Here is a 19,443-nt window from a genome sequence, read left to right as displayed (position 1 = left end):
AGCTTTAGCAACTCTGCAAGGTAACCAAGACAGGTCGCAACTGAGAGCAAGTAAGGCTACACAACAAGAGGGAAGTTCTTAGAATTTACAGTAACACTGGTTAGAGGAAATGGTACATTCTGCCTTCTGTACATGTACAGCTCTGCAGATCCTGTTGTTCCTTAGACTCAGTCCTGGGGACAAAAGGGAGGATGTCTGGGGACTCCTGCTCTGCAATGAGACGGGCAGCGGCAGCAATGGGCAAACTTCAATTCAGAGGTTCTGCAGTGTTTCAGCCCTTTGCGTCTGACAGCAACACTGCAGTTCTCAGGTATCACTTCAGACTTTCCTTGCTTCTGGGGTCCAGCACTCTGTTGAGGTGGCTCAGGCTTGTCCAGTCCTGAAACAGGGAAGTCCAAACGAGTTCAATTTGGAGTTGATTGGTCCCACCCACTCAAGGCGAGAAGTCTTCCTTGCAGGGCTTCTCTAGTCGAGGCAAATTCGGAGCTTCAGCACAGCAGCAGGGCTTCAACGGGCAAACCAACGGTCCAGGAGTTGCAGAAGGTGTCTCTTCCAAGTTCTTCTTCGGATTCCTTCGTCCAGTGGTCGACTCTGCCTTCCAAGCCAAAACCGCCTTGCCTTTTATGCAGGTTTCTACCTTTCATTCCAGCCTAGCTGTCAATCACATAGCAGTGTGGCTGTCCTTCGCGGACAGCCAGCCGGCCAATCGCCTTTGGGTGCATTCCTGTAACCAAGGGGATTAAGCACATGGAGTTTCAAGCACCTCCTGCCCCTGCCATACACTCTGGAGCCAGAGGCGGGCTTCACTCGTGAATCCCGCCAAAGACCAAACAAAAAGGGGCCAAACCTGGTTTGGCGCGCAGAGTAAATCTCAAGAAGGACATTTTCAGCTAGAAAATGTCAAAAAAAAGACTGGGGACATTTTGACAAAATGGGCACCTATGGGTGACTTACTGCAGCTGTAAAAGCACACAATGGTAGTAAAAAGTAAACCACTGCCACCAACCATTAATTGTAGAAAGGGTAACACAAAAATGTTACATGAGAAACTAGACAAAAGGGGTTACTAAGTTACCGCTCCAGCACAGTATTGTAAACTAGTGTGTGCTGGGTCTAGAAAGTTACAAATGTAAGTTTCACTTCACTGCTCTTAGAAACAGTAGTTTCACCAAGAGAAGGTATTTAAATCTTAGGGAAATCTAAATGACTGCCCTGTGCCACTTCACCGAAGGTGCTGTACGTCGCAATGTAAAGATCATGCCTATGGAGTTTGTCAGACTCCACAACCAAAAAGAAAAAGTTCAAATCGCAGAGAAATACATGAGAGAGTGGGGAAAAAGGGTCTCTATTTCCAGGTAAAAAATGAGAAGTCCTAGAGTCCAGCAAAAGAGCTGGGGGTCTCTAAGGTAGAGAGGAATTCGCACATTTCTGAGAATTCACGTAAAATGGACACAGCAACTTTAAGAATCCCATCTCAAGTCGTAAAAGAGACAATGTGGAGCACCAAAGATTTGTTATTTCAAAGGGGCTTTAAGGTAACCATGAGGTCATACAACAGAGAAAAAAAAGTAATCAAACCACAATATATCTAGAAAAAGAACAAGTGGATAATCAAGAAGAGAAACAACTATGGCGAGGGATCAAGAAGAAATTTAAAACGTGAGGTTTCCTTTGAATGCAACCAACGGACTCCACACACAATGAAATGGTTGTGGCTCAAAAATGCAATAAGGAACACCAATCATAGAATAAATTAATAGTGCAAAATAAAATCACCCCATAGGATTATTAAAATGGCTGTTGAACACCAGGGGCTTCAAACATATTTTGAAAAGAAACGTAAAACATCCTTTAGATAAATATTATATTATCTTACAAGAAACCTGGATATCCTCTCAACCAATACTGCCCAACTATGAAACCTATTGGATTCGTACCATTAAACAAACCAAAGGCCGACCTATGGTTGGCCTATTGGCTACACTTGGACTAGATGTCGGAGGCCAAATAACTCCCTGGCCATCTCCCATCCCTGCATTCAGTTGCTAAAATTAGAATTTGAAAACAATCTCCATCCTATGGCCACTTACACTGCCATTTTAAACTTATACTGGAATTCTATTATATCTGACGAGGAATTTTTTAAAAATGTAATCGAGATGTTGGATACGATTAATAGCGCATTGAACAAACATACCACCATAATCGTGGGCGACTTAAATATAAGATGCTTAACCCTGAACAACAAATTACTATCATCAAAAAGTGTAAGATCGATGAATTTGATGGAGGAAAGAAACCTTGCTGTGCTTAATGGAACTATCAAGAGAAATTTCCCTGCAACCTACCTGAAAGAGAAATTACTTTTCCACTATAATAGATTATGTATTTATATAGACTCGGGACCTAAATCATGTTATGATCTTTACCATCATCCCCTCGACTGACAGTGATCACAATATATTAGAAATAACATGGAAGCAAACATGTCTGACAAAACAATATTATAAAGATAAATTAACTTTAACAAATGGTAAAAGCAAAATTGAATGGACTAGCCCTAAATTTAAAACAATCGCGGTACAAAATATCTGATGATTCATCAACTCACAGGAACATGACCCTTGAGATCTCACTGTATACTCCTTTTCTGGCGATGTATCAGTAAAAAAATCCAACCTGGATTTAGGAACAAAACTGCCCAAAGCCATGTTTATGATCCTGAGATCAATTTCATAAAGTGATAATGAAGAGAGAATTAAAAAACATAGTGTCCTCATTAACGGAGTAAAAATAAAGGCTACTAAAATAAGAACTGCCTATAAGAACATCGTAAAATAACTCCAATTAATCAAAATATAAAAAGATGAGAACATGCTCAGGGCTTTATCGGCAAAATCTAGTGGCCAAATTTGGCATTTATTAGAAAACAGCAGAGAATAATGGAACTAAATCCCTATTGTTAAACACAGTATGCAAAAAAGCTTGGGCGTATCACTTCTCGACTTTATTAGGGGATTCCTCTAAGTCAATTAATGACACGATATCAGACAATAATCTAGCGCTCTTAAAAATAGATTGCATAGACATCCGCATTCAAATAAAAAAAACTAAGTTCCTCACGAGCCCCTGAGCCAGATGGGCTCACACATGCAACCTTAAAAGCCCATCCTGCGATCTGGTCGGACATTCTGTATGTTATTTTACAAACAATTGCACAAACAGATCCATCCTTCTAACATGGCAACAATCGATCCTTATCCCAATCTACAAAAAAGGGAATTGATCCTGCCTTAGAGATCCCCAGCTCTTTTGCTGGACTTTAGGACTTTTCATTTTTATCCTAGAGAGTAAGACCCTTTTCTCACACTCATGTATTTTTCTTTGATTTGAACACCGTTTTTCTTTTGGTTTTGGAGTCTGACAAACTCCGTAGGCATCATCTTTTCACATTGTGACGCACAGCACCTTCAGTGCAGTGGCACAGGGAAGTCTTTCAGATTTCCCAAAGGTTTAAATACCTTCTCTTGGTTAAACTACTGTTTCCAAGAGCAGTGGAGTGAAATTGACTTTACTTACATTTGTAACTTTCTAGACCCAACACACATGATTTTGCAATATGGTGCTGGAGGGGTTATTTTGTATCCCCTTAGTCTTAATTTCTCATGTAACATTTTTATGTTACCCTTTCTACAATTAATGGCTGGTGGCAGTGGTTTACTTTTAACTACCGTGGTGTGGTTTTACCGCGGGCTGCATTCGCAGCTACGGTAAAGCACCCAAGGGTGCCATTTTTCTTTTTTCGCCATTTCTTTGTGGAAAGGTCCTTCTTGAAATTTACTCTGCGTGCCAAACCAGGTTTAGTCCCTTTGCTTTGTCTTTGGCAGGATTCACGAGTGAAGCCCGCCTCTGGCTCCAGTATGTCGGGCAGGGCCGGAAGTGAGGGAGGTTCCCGAAACTCCCTGTGCTTAATCCCCTTGGCTACAGGAATGCACCCAAAGGTGATTGGCCAGCTGGCTGTCCGGCAAGAACAACCATCCTGCTGTTTGACTGGCAGCTAGGCTTGAATTAATTTGAGAAACCTGCTTAAAAGGCAATGCTTTTTGGCTTGGAAGGCTGTTAGGCAAAGTGTTCATGCAGTACCATTTGGGACCACTACACACAACTAGGACTACAGGTGTAAGCAAAACCAACCTTTGGTATAAGTCTGTACTACACAGTTTTGGTAGCGTTGCTGAGCAGCCAGGCTTATCTCAAGAGGGGAATGTGAGCTGTAATGATGTTACACAGTGGTCTACAATCACAATTATTCAAATAGACTCTTATACTCAAGGTTTCTTGGTAAAACATGTGTTCATTTATTTCACAGTCAGTTATAAAACATGCTTCAGAAGGAGGCAATCTATATCGCATAAAAATATATTTCACTACTTCACACTATCAGTTTGAGGCATTTAAACTACTTTGAAGGAGGAGCAAAAAGGCATAGGTTAATAAAAAGGTTAGCTATTCTTAGACGGTGCAAATAGATTGGGTTCACCAGAGGAGTCATTTCAATGCAATAGGTTTGGCCAAAGTCAATGGGCTAAAGTTTTGTATAGGATTGGCAGTTCTGGTATTTAAACGGAAAAGTATTTGCCAAAGTTCTCAGAAGTCGTTTGTAAAAGAAAGATTCATATGTCTGGTCACAAGCTGGCTAGGCTTTGGAAGTTGCCAAATTTTCAAGCACTTTCGCAGTGAGAGGTAAGTGCTCTGTCGAGTTTTCACAGTACCTTATATTGAAGAAAAGAATGCAGCTGAAGACTTCTGTTCCTGGCAGTTCCTGCACATCTCGCTATTCCTGAGCCTCCGTCGTGGGGGACAAGAGAGGGGACATAGGTGGACTCCTGCACTACACGGGGACTGGTTGCAAACCTGACAAATTGGCAAATCTTCGATTCCTGTTCTTGAAGCACACAAGCTGGTGTCCTTCCCCCTGGTTAATCCTAACCAGCTCCTAGAATGGTATCCAGGTGGTTTAAGAGTTGATTGGTCCTACCAACTCAAAGGAATAAGTCATCCTTGAAGGGCTTCTCTGTCGAGGTGAGCTTGGCGATTTGGCGATTCGGTCCTGCAGCAGGGCTCCACCGGACAAACCAACGTTCCAATAGTTGCAGCAGCCGTCCTCTTCCAGCTAGTCTTCGGTTCTTTCGCTCCAGTGGTCGACTCTGCCTTCCAAGCCAAGAGACTTGTCTTTTAAACAGTTTTTTCCCATTAATTCCAGCCTAGCTGCCACTCACCCAGCAGGGTGGCTGTCCTTGCGCAGAGTCAGCCAGCCAATCACGCAGAGTGCATTTGGATCTCCTAGGAGACTAAGCAAAGGGAGTTTCGTGCACCTCCCTCACTTCCTACCCACCCCAGACACTCGGGCGACAGAGGCGGTCTTCAGTCAGTCCTGAAGCCTGCCAAAGGCATAGAAACAAAGGGACCAAACATAGTTTGGCGCGCACAGACGAACAATAGAAGGACCTTACCAAAAAGAAGACCGGGACCTGTTTAAACAAAGGGGGCTCAGACGCCATCTAGAAAAACATGGCTCCTGTGGTGATTTTTAGCTACTGGTGTTCACGGTCGTAAAAATCATAGTAGTTCTTTGTAAAACCACTGCCATCAGCCTTTTCGATAGGAAAGGCTAGCATTTGACTGCTACATGAGTTTCTAGACATAGGGGATACTAGGTAACCCCTCCAGCACTCTATTGTATGATAGTGTGTGCTGGGTCTAGGAATTTAAAAAGACTAGTAAAGTCAATTTAACTTTACATTCTCTAGTAAACCGTAGTTTATGCCAGAGAAAGTGTTTAAACCTTGGGACAGCTTAAAAGCCTTACCTGTGTCACTGCACTGAGGGTGCTGTGTGACACAAATGAAAAGATGATGCCTGTGGAGTTATCTAAAACCTGATAATCAAAGAACACAAGAGTAAAACACACATCAAAATACATGAGTAGGAAAAAAGGCTCACACTCTCTCCAGGTAAAAACAATCAAGTCCTCAAAATCCAGCAAAGTTGCTGGGGGTCTCTAAGGTGAAGGTAATTGGCACATATATGAGAATTCTCCCTAACAAAGGCAGACTCGACCACTGGATGAAGGAATCCGAAGAAGAACTTGGAAGAGACGCCTGCTGCAACTCCTGGACCGTTGGTTTTCCAGGTGAAGCCCTGCTTCTGTGCTGAAGCTCCGAATTCGCCTCGACTAGAGAAGCCCTGTGAGGACAACTTCGCCCCTTGAGTTGGTGGGACCAATCTGCTTCAAAGTAAGCCCGTCTGGACATCCTCTCGAAGCTGGTTGTATTTCCACTGCTGCTGCAACCGAAGAGCCAGGGAGAGGAACACCAGATCGTGTGCATTGCTTTTAAGTTGGCCATGAGCTCCAGGAAGATCCTCCGGACTCCCAGGAAGCAGGACTGACCGAGCCTGAGCCACTTCAGCAGAGTGCTGGACCCCAGATGCAAGGAAAGCCTGCCTCGACAGTCCACAGTGGTGCTATTTGCTGAGACGCAAGGAGCTAAAACCGCAAAAAGTGCCACTGAATAGAAGTTGGTCCTTTTCTGTCTCTGACTGTCCGGTTGTGTTACAGGAGTCCCCAGACGTCCTCTCTCTTGCCCCCACGACTGAGGCCCAGGAACAACAGGATCTGCAGAGCCACAAAGGAACAGAAGCCAGCTGGAACCATTTCTTTTAACCAAAGGTATTGTACAGTCTAAGAGAAACTTACCTCTTGTTGTGGTAGCCTTACTTGATCTCAGTTGAGACTTGTCTTGGTTGCTTCTGTAGAGTTGCTAACCGATTCTTTACCTCACAAGCCTAATCAGCTTGTGGCCCTACGTTGATTTCTTCTTTTCTACAAAGATTTCTAAAACATTGTGCAAGACTTTTACCTACCTGTAAGAAGTGCCTCAGCTCACCTAGACTTTTGTCCAATTGACTTTGGCCTGGCTCCCTGAATGGCTCTTCTCCCCTCTAACCTGGTGTTTGGTCTTCCTTCCAGGAAGGGGTTAACTTACTTTGCATTGGGGGTTGCCAAAAGTACTTACCTGCTTCAGAATATTTTGTGATCTCCTGTGTTCTAATAACCTTTTTCTTTGACATACTCCTAAGTATTTCTCTAAATGCAACAGTGATATATTAATGTCCAGTGTCCTAGCTATTTAAGTCACCTTGGGTGTAGGAAGTGTCTGCGTGCCATCACAAATGGGTATTTGCTGATTTAGAGAAACTTAAGGATGTGTATTTTGCAGTGTATTTGTGTTACTATTATATTGCTCCTTCTGAACCAGGCTTACTCATACTGACTGTTAAATACATTAATAATTGTTTAATCAAGAAACCTTGTGCGTAAGAGTTAATTTGAATACATGTCACCGTCAAGCTCTGTGTAACTCCCCTACTGCTCACATTGACCTCTATTGAGATGCGCCTGGCTGCTAATTACGTTGCCATCCTGTGTAGTACAGACTTATACAAAAGGTTGGGTTCCTATTGCCAGGAGGTCATGGTTGTTGTAGTGCACCCAAAGGGTACTGTGCCAAATCTTGCCCAACAATTGCTATGAAAATCTTACCAAATATGGGGTGTCTAAAGTCGTGCCACAGACAGGACTTTGACAACAAAAAACCTAACACTGTACTCTGTGTGCTCAACTGAACCTTTCACCACTAGCACACTTCCTAAGTTTAGCCTTGCTGCTCGGTCACACCACTCAGTTTTGGTAGAAATTAGTGTCTTTCTCTTTTGACCTGTCAATCTTTTCACAGGCGTATTCTGAAAATCCATCTTAACAATTGCCATATGTTATCTTGGTGCCTTTTGTTTGTAAACGTGCTAATGCAGGGAGAAACCTACTATCAGTTATGTTACAAACACTTTTTTGAAGCTCTGAAATACTTTGTGTGATGTCCAAAGTGTAGATAAAATTATCAATAGATAACTGAATATTATGCACATGTTAAATTGTATTGTGAGGTTAATTGTAAACAAATTGAGTTAATGGAGAAAGTGATTTCTGTGCTCTGTTTTTGTTCCATTTCAGGCTATTGACAGTATTCACCAAGTAGGGATATACTGCCTGGCTCTTGTTCCGGCCAACACTTTGCCAAAAACACCACTGGGAGGAATCCACTTATCACAGACCAAGCAGAGGTTCCTGGAGGGTGCTCTCCATCCATGTAACATCCTAATGTGTCCACACACGTGTGTCACCAACCTGCCTAAACCCAGGCAGAAACAACCAGGTAATTTGCGTTAAATATTTGGGATTAATGTAATGTGAGCTTAATTAGCCAGTAACAGAGCGCAGTGCAACAAGGTAAAGGAAGCAGAGCAAAAAGGAAGTGGTGGGGGGGTACGATCACAGGTCGACTGGCATCAAGGTATTCCTTGAAGCAGTGCCTTAAATTCCTGGAATGCATTATCTCAGATGTAGTATAGTCAAACGCATTTGTACTGTTTTTTTAAGGGACCTTAAAACACTAGTAATAGCATGGAGAAAAAGCTTTATGGGTTGTGTTCTTCCTCACTCTCCACTGCTCTGCCATATTTCCAGTTTTCTTACAAGACATTTCTGACTTTTGCAGGGGTTGGGCCTGCATCTGTTATGGTTGGGAATCTTGTTGCTGGAAAACGGATCGCTCAGGCTGCAGGCAGAGATCTGGGGCAAATAGAAGAGAATGATTTGGTGAAAAAGGTAAACTGTCTCATTGAATCTTGCATCAGGTAAATTGTTAATTTGTCAGGTGGCTGTGCCCCATTTTGTTAATTTGTGCCATTTCTAACGCTTGCCTGTCCTCTTTCTGGTTATAGCACCAATTCCTGGCTGAAGTTTTGATTTGGAGAGCTCAAGCAACCCCTGATCACATCCTCTTTGTCCTCCTGAATGCAAAGGTAGTGTAATAGAAACATAAAGGAACATGCTACTTTTTCAACATGTTTTTTAGTCTATATTGAAGTAACCTAGCAAAGAGCGCAACATGTCTGTGTACCTTTCACTTTTGAAAATTCCTTTTGTTAGTGCCCGTTAGGCAGGAATTAATGTAGTAACCCTGTGTGAGACTACACAACACTTGTCCTTTTGGTATTAGGTAACCCATCAAATATACTTTAAAATACTTTTCCAGAATCAGCATAAGGTTAGTGGATACTCTTTAGAGATGCTTTTTACACACTTCCTACACCCGCAGGTGACGCCATTCACAAGGACGGTAATGGCATTTATATATCACTAGTACACTTTGCAGATTCTGAGGTTGCAGAAAGGAAAGCTTAAAGGAAGGAAAAAAAAGGTTAAACTGGTTCTAAGGGCATGCGAGTACACTTAAATCTTCGAATGAAGTCTAGGCAAAACCTTTCCCAGAAATAACAGTCTAAACACATGTTATCACCTCTGAGGGACAGAAAATATCAGTCAATGGATTAGAATTGTTTGCAGGGAGCCAGGACAGCCAAAGTCAATTGCAGCACAGTCTATGGAGCTGAGGCACTTCATAGCTAATAAAAGATTTGCAAGTTAGAGTTTTTGTAGAAACTTGTGGAAAGCAGAGCTGAAATCAGCTCTGACAAAAATAGCTACTGCAAGTCTCAACTGAGAAGAGCAAAGCTAAAGACACTGAGTTAAGTACCCCAAGTCTGAACAGTACCTATGGGTTGAAGAAGAATGGTCCAGATGGATTCTGTCATGTTGCAGCAATGCAGATCCAGGGTCCCAGAGCTTCAGTCGTGGGGACAAGAGGGAGGGCGTCGGGAGGACTCCTGCGACAGCAATTTGGAGCTCAGCGGCAGCTGTGGGCTTGTTTCGGATTAGCTCCACTTCCCGGTTTCTGCGCGCGGTAAACAGCACCATTACAGATCTTGAATGCTGGTTGGGCTTCCTTCACTCCTTGAGCCCTGCACACTCGTGAGGGCACACAAGCTCTGGTTGTTAGGCAAGATTGTATGTAGTACCCTTTGGGTGCACTACAACAACACTGACCTCCTGGCAACAGGAATCCAACCTTTGGTATAAGCCTGTACTACACAGGTTGGTAGTGTGGCTGAGCAGCCAGGCCTATCTCAAGAGGCGTAAATGTGAGCTTTAGGGGATTCACAGTGACAAGTATTCAAATAAACACTTGCACAGAAGGTTTCTTTAATAAACAATGTATTTCAGTCAGTTGGAGTAAGCCTTCAGAAGGGAGCAATATAAAAGTAACACTCAAATACACTTCAAAACACACACTCTTAATATTTTAACATAAGTGAAGACCCTTTTGGGATGACCCACAGTCACAACCTACACCCTCAGGTGACTTGAATAGATAGGGTGCTGGGGACATTAATATCTTACATTTGCATTTAGAATAGGTTTAGAAATTGTTTAAAGGAAAAGGTTATTAGAACAAACAAGAGATCACAAATATTCTTAAGCAGGCAAATACTTTTAGATCCACTAAGAGTACTCCAGTTGTAACAGTTTAAGCCAAAGTCAATGGGCAAATGTCTTATAAGGGCTGAAGCACTTCTGGTAGATAAGTAGGAAAAGTTTTTGCACAATGTTTTAGAAGTCTTTGAAGAAAAAAAGAATCAATGTAGGTGTTGGGCAGAATTGCATGCAGTACCAACTGGGACCACCACACACAACTATGACTACAGGTGTAAGCAAAACCAACCTTTGGTATAAGTCTGTACTACACAGTTTTTGGTAGTGAGCTGAGCAGCCAGGCCTATCTCAAGAGGGAATGTGAGCAGTAAAAGATGTTACACAGAGGTCTTACAATCACAGTGGTTGAAGTAAACACTTACTCTCAAGGTTTCTTGGTAATATTTATTTATTACTCAGTCATTTAGAAAACATGCACTACAAGGAGGCAACTTAAGATTATACAAAAACACACTTCAGTACCAAACCAATAGGTTTCTGAGTAAATTAGGCTTCCCTGAAATAGGAGCAAAATGGCATTTCAGTCACTTTAAATAGGAGTAAAAAGGTACAAGTTAATAAAATAGATCAGTGCAAATAGTTTTGATTCACTAGAGGACTTGATTCAGTTCAATAGGCCTAGGCCAAAGTCAATGGGCTAGTGTCTTGGATAGGTAAGAGCAGTTCTTGTAGTAAACGGTAAAGTCTTTGCCAAAGTTCTCAGAAGTAATTTGTACGAAAAATAATCCTATGTTGGGTCACAAGCTGATTAGGCCTGCAAGTTGGGGAAAGTTCCACAAACTTTCACTGCGAGAGGCAAGTTCTCTCAAACAGGTTGGCACCGTACCTTAATGTAAAGAGAAGATGCAGCTGGAGACGTTGGTTCCTGGCAGTTCCTGCAGATCTCACTGTTCCTGAGCCTCAGTCGTGGGGACAAGAGGGAGGACGCCGGGGGACTCCTGCACTGCACAGGGTCTGGTCAAACAAGCTGGCAAAATGGAAGATCTTCGGTTCGAGTGCGCACAAGCTGGTGTCCAGCCCCCCCACCCCCCCAACCCCTGGTTAAACCTAACCAGCTCCGAGAATGGTATCCAGGTGGCTTACGAGTTGATTGGTCCCACCAACTCAAAGGGAGAAGTCGACCGTGAAGGGGCTTCTCTGTCGCGATGAACTTGGCAATTCGGACCTGCAGCAGGGCTTCACCGGGCAAACAACGGTCAAGGAGTTGCAGCAGCCATCCTCTTCCAGCTCGTCTTCGATTCTTTCCTTCCAGTGTTCGACTCTGCCTTCCAAGCCAAGAGACTCACCTTGTAAACAGTGTTCTCCCTTTAATTCCAGCCTAGCTGTCACTCACCCAGCAGGGTGGCTGTCCTTGCCGGACAGTCAGCCAGCCAATCACGCCAGAGTGCATTTGGGTCTCCTAGGAGACTAAGCACAGGGAGTTTCGAGCACCTCAGAGGCGGTCTTCAGTCCTGAAGCCTGTCAAAGGCGTAAGAACAAAGGGACCAAACCTGTTTTGGCGCGCAGAGACAAACTCTATAAGGACATTTCCAAAAAGAAAAGGCGAGAAAAAAAAAACTGGGACCTGTTTAAACAAAGGGGCTTAGGGCGCCATTTTGAAAAACATGGCTTCTGCAATATTTAGCTACCGGTGTTCAGTCGGGAAAAATCATGGTACTTCATTGTAAAACCACTGCCACCAGCCATTCCGATAGGAAAATGTAGCATTTGACTTCTACATGAGGGAATTAGCACATGTTTGAGAATTTTCCCTAACGGGGGTCTCAAAGCGAATTAGCATAGAAATGAGAATTCTCCCTAACAAATTACATATATCGTATCATAACACCCCCCACCTAGCAAGGTAGGATGGCGGACAAACGACAGGACATCCTGAAAAGGGCTTTAAAAACAGTGCCATTAAAAAAGGGGTCTGTGTCCCCACAATACTCCATGAAAAAAGGCTTTCGCTGAAGGGGTGAAAACACAAGTTATAAAATAGCGATTACTTCTCCTGCACTATTAGACACATGTGCCCCCAAAACGGCACTGTAAATGGGGCCATAGGGTATAGGAGGGCGGGGATGGGTACTGCATTGGAAAACATAGATGCCAGAACAAAAGTTAAGCTGTCCCCTTATTAGAAATCCTAAGGGTGGCACGGTACCTCCAAATTAAGTGAATACAGGAAAGGAAGTTGGATATAGTCTCGCTCACTGCTGGGGTCAGTTAAAAAAAAGTCCATTGTCTAGCAGTAGTGTTAGGAATTTCATGAGGGAAAGGTCTACTAAAATATTGACCTAACAAGCCTTTTTACTATGTATTTGATGATGAACAAGTTTTTATAAAGCAGACCGTTCACCACCAGGGTATCTATTGGCACAGTCTTCAAAATGGGGAGGAAAGGCATTCGTGTGGTTATTGATTGAAGGGACACATTTTTAGTGTTTCAGAAGGCAAGCTGGTCAGGGAGGGAGGTATTTCAAAAGCTGGAGTTTGAGGACTTTTTAACCCAACCCACCATCCCTCATAATCACTATTACCACCACTTGGCTGTTCAGTTGCAGTTGAATGTATTACAAAGTCCATTTCAGCCAGTATGCTGCATTCGGCTATGCTTTGATTTCCCCAAAGAGGAACAATCTTGCTAGGCCAGCAGAAGGAATTGTTGATGTCATTTGCACATTTATTTTTTGTTTCTGAATATACATTTGTGTTTTGACAGGGTACAGCTGTGTGTACCGCCACCTGTCTGCAGCTGCACAAGCGAGCTGAAAGAATAGCAGGGACCTTGTGTGAAAAGGGACACCTCAATGCTGGAGATAATGTAGTGCTTCTGTATCCGCCTGGTAAGTATCTCTGAGCAGCCATTCAGGCGAAGGGTTGGTTAATTTCTCAACAATCGGGCTTAGTTGAGAAGTGTCACCATAGCTGTGCCAAATATATATATATATTTCTGATGCTTGTTAATCTGCTTAGAATCACATGCTGTGCATAGGTCCGACATCCAGTGGTCACTGCGGAGTATTGCATTTTGTTTTTCGTAGTCGAAAAGGGACGTCGACAAGGCGTGTCTGAAATACTATCCCTATAGTGACGTGTGTTGTACCCACAATCCCTCACGCATCGAGGTCCCTCAGATTGTTTTTTTCCGCCCAGCTACTGGTCGCCTTTACGTGGAGCTCCTCGAGAGACATTGCAGATTCCATCTCCTCGACCTTTGGTCGTTTTCTCCTGTTTAAAGATTTAATATATCGATCCCTCCCTCGACGCAGTTGTGAAGCTGTCTCCGCCGAGCAAGATCTTCGACGGAGGGGACGAGCGGAGGAGATCCTTCGGCGTTGCCGAACACGTGGCCTGGCTTCGCAGGCCAAATACAGTAGGGAGAGTGGGGTCGTGGGACATCTCTGATTCTTTTTCTGAGAATGCCTTTCCTTTTCCCCTTCCTTTCCCTTGGGGTTGTTATCACGGTTTATTGCCTCTGCTATGGAGAGGACACCCTTTAGGTTTTGCCCACTTTGTAAGGGCAAGTTTACTTGGAAGGACAAGCATTCACGGTGTAACCGCTGCTTGCCCCTCGATCACGTAGAGGAGGGTTGCTCGGCTTGTCGGCTTCTAAAGCCAAAGACTCTAAAAGACCGTAGGGTCAAGAGGTGGGCGGCCTACGCTATGTCGAAGGCCGGGTCTTCACCCGCCGCTGCTACCACCGACAGTGACGAGGAACGTGATAACATGACCTCCGCTACGGAAGTCGTACACCCCTCTAAAGAGCGCTCGCGCTCTTCGTCTGTCCCCGGCCCCGACGGGCTCGGCTCACGCCCTGCTTATGGGGATGAACACCCCGGCGACACTGACGCACACGATACAACACATAAACACACAACCCATAGCTCTTCTTCGAAGACGAAGAAAGCATCAGCGCCCGAGGAGACGCAGGTTACACCGGCGGCCTCCTCGGACCGTTCGGGTTCGAAGCCCCTCTCGCAGCCGCGACCAGCGACTGGGCTTTCGGCAAATAAGGGCGCCGCCCCCAAACCATCGGCCGGCGCGCACCAGCAGAGAGCGCACGCCGCCGTAGAACGTTCGACACCCGTAACGTCGAAACCACAGCCCTCCGCTGACAAACGAGTCAGAGAGAGCTTGGCGAGGATCGTTGTGGCCGACGCCCAGAAGCGTACGCCGAAAGACACGTCGAGCGCTACGCAAAGGTCGAAAGACACGCCGAAAAAGCCCGAAGAAAAACAGGGACTACCCCCTTCAGTCGGGGGGGGACCCCCCCCCCCCCCCTTCAGTCGGGGGGACCCCCAGCATACCGGAAGGCTTTTCGAAGGGCGACGGGACACTTTCCTCGACGTTGTGGGAGAGGTCGAGCCGTTTTCAGCAAGATAACACTAATTTTCCCCCGCTAGACCGCTCGGGGGTACCCCATGAAACCATGGAAAGGCTCCATCTCTGCATGGAGAGAATGGAGAGGTTTATGAACACCCAGAACCCTTCCTCTCCCAAGAGAACAAGAGAAGGGCCTCAGGAGGACCCCAGGGCAGGACACACCCTTAGACTTCCATAATGTGTATGACCTCACTGGTGAGGAACAATACTTAGAAGAGGAGGATGATTTTGCGGACAATGAAGAAGGACAGAACCAAGAGGAAGGTCTGGAAGACAGCCCAGACATGGTAGGAGAAGGCTTCGGAGAAAATCCAGAAGAAGGACCTTCTCGTCCCTGGCAATCCCCATCAGTATATTCGGACACTGATGTCCTGAACCTAAATCCTCCTGACAATTCACCTGTTAGAAACACGTCTCCCATTGATGATCAGCCCACATTCAATGCCCTGTTGCGCAGAGCAGCAGCGCATTTCGAACTGGACACTGGGGAGATCTCTCCGGAAATACACTTTGTGGAAAGAGTAATTAAGGAGAAACCCCCCAGTCAGCCAGACCATTCCCCTCCTCGCTTCAGTGAAGAGAAGAATCATCCCTTCGCTATCCACACCCGCACTAATGAGAGGAGTCAATCCAAGGATTGAAAAACTTTTCACTCCTTCACCCTCAGACCCGCTGTACATCAGGGGACATTCCATTCTGGATTCCCTTGTAGTAACTAATACAAGGAAGAGGGCAGGGGTGCCGCTGTCCACCAGTGAGGCACCACCTGACAAGGAGGGCAAGAGGTTATATGCCCTTGCTAAAAGAGTCACATCCTCGGCTGCCTTTTCGGCAAGAATTGCGAACAACAATTCTTTGTTAGCTAGCTACGCGGACGCGCAGTGGGCCAAACTGCGCAAGGATGCCGAAGAAGCGCCGGAACCATTACGTACACGCCTGCTTTCAACTATTGGCGAAGGAACCCAGGTCAACCAGAGTATTGTAAAGAACTCTCTGGATGCTGCTGAGACAGCGGGACGTTCCCTGGTTCAGGGAATACTCCTAAAACGCCATGTATGGCTGCGCAACTCAGGGTTCAAACCGGAGACACAGGCGTCTTTAATAAATAAACCTGTTGAAGACTCAAACCTCTTCGGGAAGGCGGTGGATGAGGCTCTGGAAATGGCTAAAAAAGAGTTCGATACTATCAAGACTCTTGACCAGATCTCTAAGCCCACTACCAGACGCGGCTATGGCAACAAGCGCTTTTTTCGTGGCCAACGCCAACAGCAGAATCAGCAGCAACAGTACCCTGCCACAAGTTACCAGACCAATAGTGGGCAGTACAGCCAAAGAGGACAGCGCAGGGGCAAAGGGAGAGGGCGGGGGTCCACCCCCAGAGGCTCCCAAGCCCCCAACAACACCAAGTGACGCGAAGATTCGCGTCCCCTCCCATGCAACACTGGTCGGGGGCCGGATAACATCCTTTCTTCCAGCATGGGAGGGAATAACGTCAGACCGCTGGGTACTTTCCACCATAGCCCACGGATACTGCATCGAATTCAACAGTTCCCCAACATACAGACCCCCGAGGGGACGACGCATGACACCGGAACACCTTGCCATCCTTCTCCAAGAAGTACAACAACTGCTGAAAAAAGGAGCCATAGAGGTCGTACCTCTATCTCAGGTAACGGAAGGTATTTATTCAATGTACTTCCTTGTACCCAAAAAGGATCTAACCATGCGCCCTGCATTAGATCTGCGCCCAGCGAACAAGTTTATCAAACCCCAGATGTTTCGTATGGTGACCTTACAGGAAGTGATCCCACTGCTATCACAGGGAGATTACATGACAACATTGGACATGAAAGATGCATACTTTCATATTTAATGTTGCCAGCGCACAGAAGATACCTCAGGTTTATGATGGAGGGCAAACACTATCAGTTCGGAGTGCTACCCTTCGGCATAGCATCAGCACCAAGGGTATTCACGAACGTACTGGCAGTGGCATCGGCCCACCTGCGCAGGTTGTCCATCCCAGTTTACCCTTACCTCGACGACTGGCTCATAACAGGGGATTCTTACGAAACATGCTTCTCCAATACCCAAAAGACTGTAGACCTTTTGTTCCAGTTGGGCTTCTCCATCAACGAAAAGAAGTCCAGCCTAGACCCCAGCCAAATCAAACAATTCCTAGGGGCTCTAATTCAAACAAAGGACGGCCTCGTCTTCCCCTCCAACGAGAGGGTCCAAAACATGCTGTTTCAGATCCCTCAATATGTGACCTGTTGAGAGGTGACGGTACGCAAAGCAATGCGCTTGCTAGGCATGATGGCGTCCTGTATTTATTTGGTACCTCACGCGCGCCTGCGCATGCGCCCTATGCAAGAGTGGCTCAACAGCCAGTGGTGTCAGGCCAGCGGATTATGGGACGATCCAGTGGTGGTCTCGCAGGCCTTGGTTCTCTCGCTACGATGGTGGACAAAGGAAAACCTGGAAAAAGGGAAACCCTTTGCCACACCCGCGGCGGAAGCCACTCTAACCACAGACGCATCCCTAACAGGATGGGGGGCTCACCTATCCCATCAGACTGCTCACGGAGTGTGGACTCCGAAAGTAGCATCCAAACACATAAATCTACTGGAGCTACTAGCTGTGTTCAAGGCGCTAAAAGCCTTCCAGGAACACCTACAAGGCAAAACTGTGTTGGTCCTTACAGACAGCACCACAGCCATGTACTACATCAACAAGCAGGGGGGCACCCACTCTCCAGGACTGTCCAAACTGGCCCAAAATATATGGAAGTGGGCTCTCAAACAAAACATGTTCCTACTGTCAGAACATGTACCAGGGGAACTCAATCTGCTGGCAGACAAACTCAGCAGAGATTTCCCCATGCCCGAAGAGTACGAATGGCAACTGCACGAAGACATCGTCTTCGACGTCTTCACACAATGGGGATTCCCAGAAATAGACCTGTTCGCAACCCTGGAGAACTCTGGCTTCCCTGAGGATGCATGGACATCCTCAGGGAAGCCAGAAAACCTAACACTCGCCACTGCTACTCTAGCAAGTGGAGGAGATTTGTCATCTGGTGCAGAGGAAAAAGCATCAACCCGATTGACTGCTCTCCCACACATATTGTTCTATACCTGACCCACTTGTTGGATTCAGGGCTAGTGTTCAATTCCATTAAAGTCCACCTAGCGGCACTTTCTGCATACACCACTTCCCAACTCAAGGTGTCGTGGTGGAAGATCCCTGTTATAAAGGCCTTCATGGAGGGAATAAAGAGAATACACCCCCCGATAGCTGACCCAGCTCCCGGATGGGACCTTAACGTGGTACTTACCAGACTCATGGGCTCACCTTTCGAACCCATGCACAAAGCATCTCTTAAAGACCTCACTCTTAAGACTGCTTTTTTAATAGCTATCACCTCCATCAGGAGGGTAAGTGTACTACAGGCTCTTTCTTTTCTAGACCCCTTCGTTACAGTTCACAGAGATAAGGTGGTTCTACGCACGCACCCAAGGTTTGCTCCGAAGTTCATATCGAAATTCCACTTAAACCAGTCTATAGAACTGCCAACGTTCTTTCGAAATCCTTCCAACTTGGGAGAAAAAACTCTACACACACTAGATGTGCGCAGAGCGGTCATGTTCTACATGGAAAGAACGAGACCACTGAGGAAGACTAATCAGTTCTTCGTCTCGGTGGCAGCAGGAAGAGAAGGGGATGCAGTTTCAAAGTCCACTATTTCTGGATGGATTGTTCAGTGCATCACTCTCTGCTATACTCTTGCTAAGAGAGAATTGCCCTTTAAGCCTAGAGCACACTCTACTCGAGGCACGGGGCGTCCATTGCATTCATTGCAAATGTTCCCCTTGAGTCCATCTGCAAAACGGCTACCTGGAGTTCTGTGCACACCTTTACAAAACACTACTGTCTAGATGCACACTCGAGATCTGACTCCCAGGTGGGTCAGGCAGTATTAAGACATCTTTTCTCTACTGTTCCTTCTCATAACCCACCACCAACTCCGGGTACTGCTCGCTAGTCTATGCACAGCATGTGATTCTAAGCAGATTAACAAGCATCAGAAGACAATGCATTACTTACCGTAAAAGCATTTCTGATGGTTGTATCTGCTTAGATTCACATGCGCCCACCCTTCCTCCCCGCTCGGATGGAAGGAACATAGACTTCCTTTTATATCTCTCTTTTCTGTACTCACTCACGTCTAGAAGGCTCCCTCAGGGCAGAAAAATACAAACAGAGGGACCTCGACGCGTGAGGGATTGTGGGTACAACACACGTCACTATAGGGATAGTATTTCAGACACGCCTTGTCGACGTCCCTTTTCGACTACGAAAAACAAAATGCAATACTCCGCAGTGACCACTGGATGTCGGACCTATGCTCAGCATGTGAATCTAAGCAGATACAACCATCAGAAATGCTTTTACGGTAAGTAATGCATTCATATTATTTTTTTAAAAAATTTTTTGTATATAATCAAATTTTGATTTTTACAAAGCCGCTTTGATTTCTATGAATTTCTGAGAAATTTCAGAAGACTGTTTTCGTGGAGAAATAAATTGACCGGAGTAATTTCTGTTCTATCCAGCTTTTA

General features: G+C 45.4%; 1 protein-coding gene across 3 annotated transcripts in view; it reads left to right on the top strand.

The window, feature by feature from the left end:
• Positions 1 to 19,443, top strand: part of DIP2B (disco interacting protein 2 homolog B) — a 1,149,028-nt gene that overhangs the window by 773,833 nt on the left and 355,752 nt on the right. For all 3 annotated transcript variants that reach the window (XM_069653448.1, XM_069653447.1, XM_069653449.1), the window contains exons 23-26: positions 8,072 to 8,273; positions 8,616 to 8,725; positions 8,842 to 8,922; positions 13,158 to 13,281. In XM_069653448.1, the coding sequence (XP_069509549.1) occupies positions 8,072 to 8,273; positions 8,616 to 8,725; positions 8,842 to 8,922; positions 13,158 to 13,281 (517 nt within the window). The remainder of the gene's footprint in view (positions 1 to 8,071; positions 8,274 to 8,615; positions 8,726 to 8,841; positions 8,923 to 13,157; positions 13,282 to 19,443) is intronic.

The sequence above is a fragment of the Ambystoma mexicanum genome, chromosome 3q (genome assembly GCF_040938575.1).
Source record: "Ambystoma mexicanum isolate Mex_15411 chromosome 3q, UKY_AmexF1_1, whole genome shotgun sequence".
Taxonomy (NCBI): domain Eukaryota; kingdom Metazoa; phylum Chordata; class Amphibia; order Caudata; family Ambystomatidae; genus Ambystoma; species Ambystoma mexicanum.
Note: the sequence above shows the minus strand (reverse complement) of the source record. Positions and strands in the feature narration are given on the sequence as shown.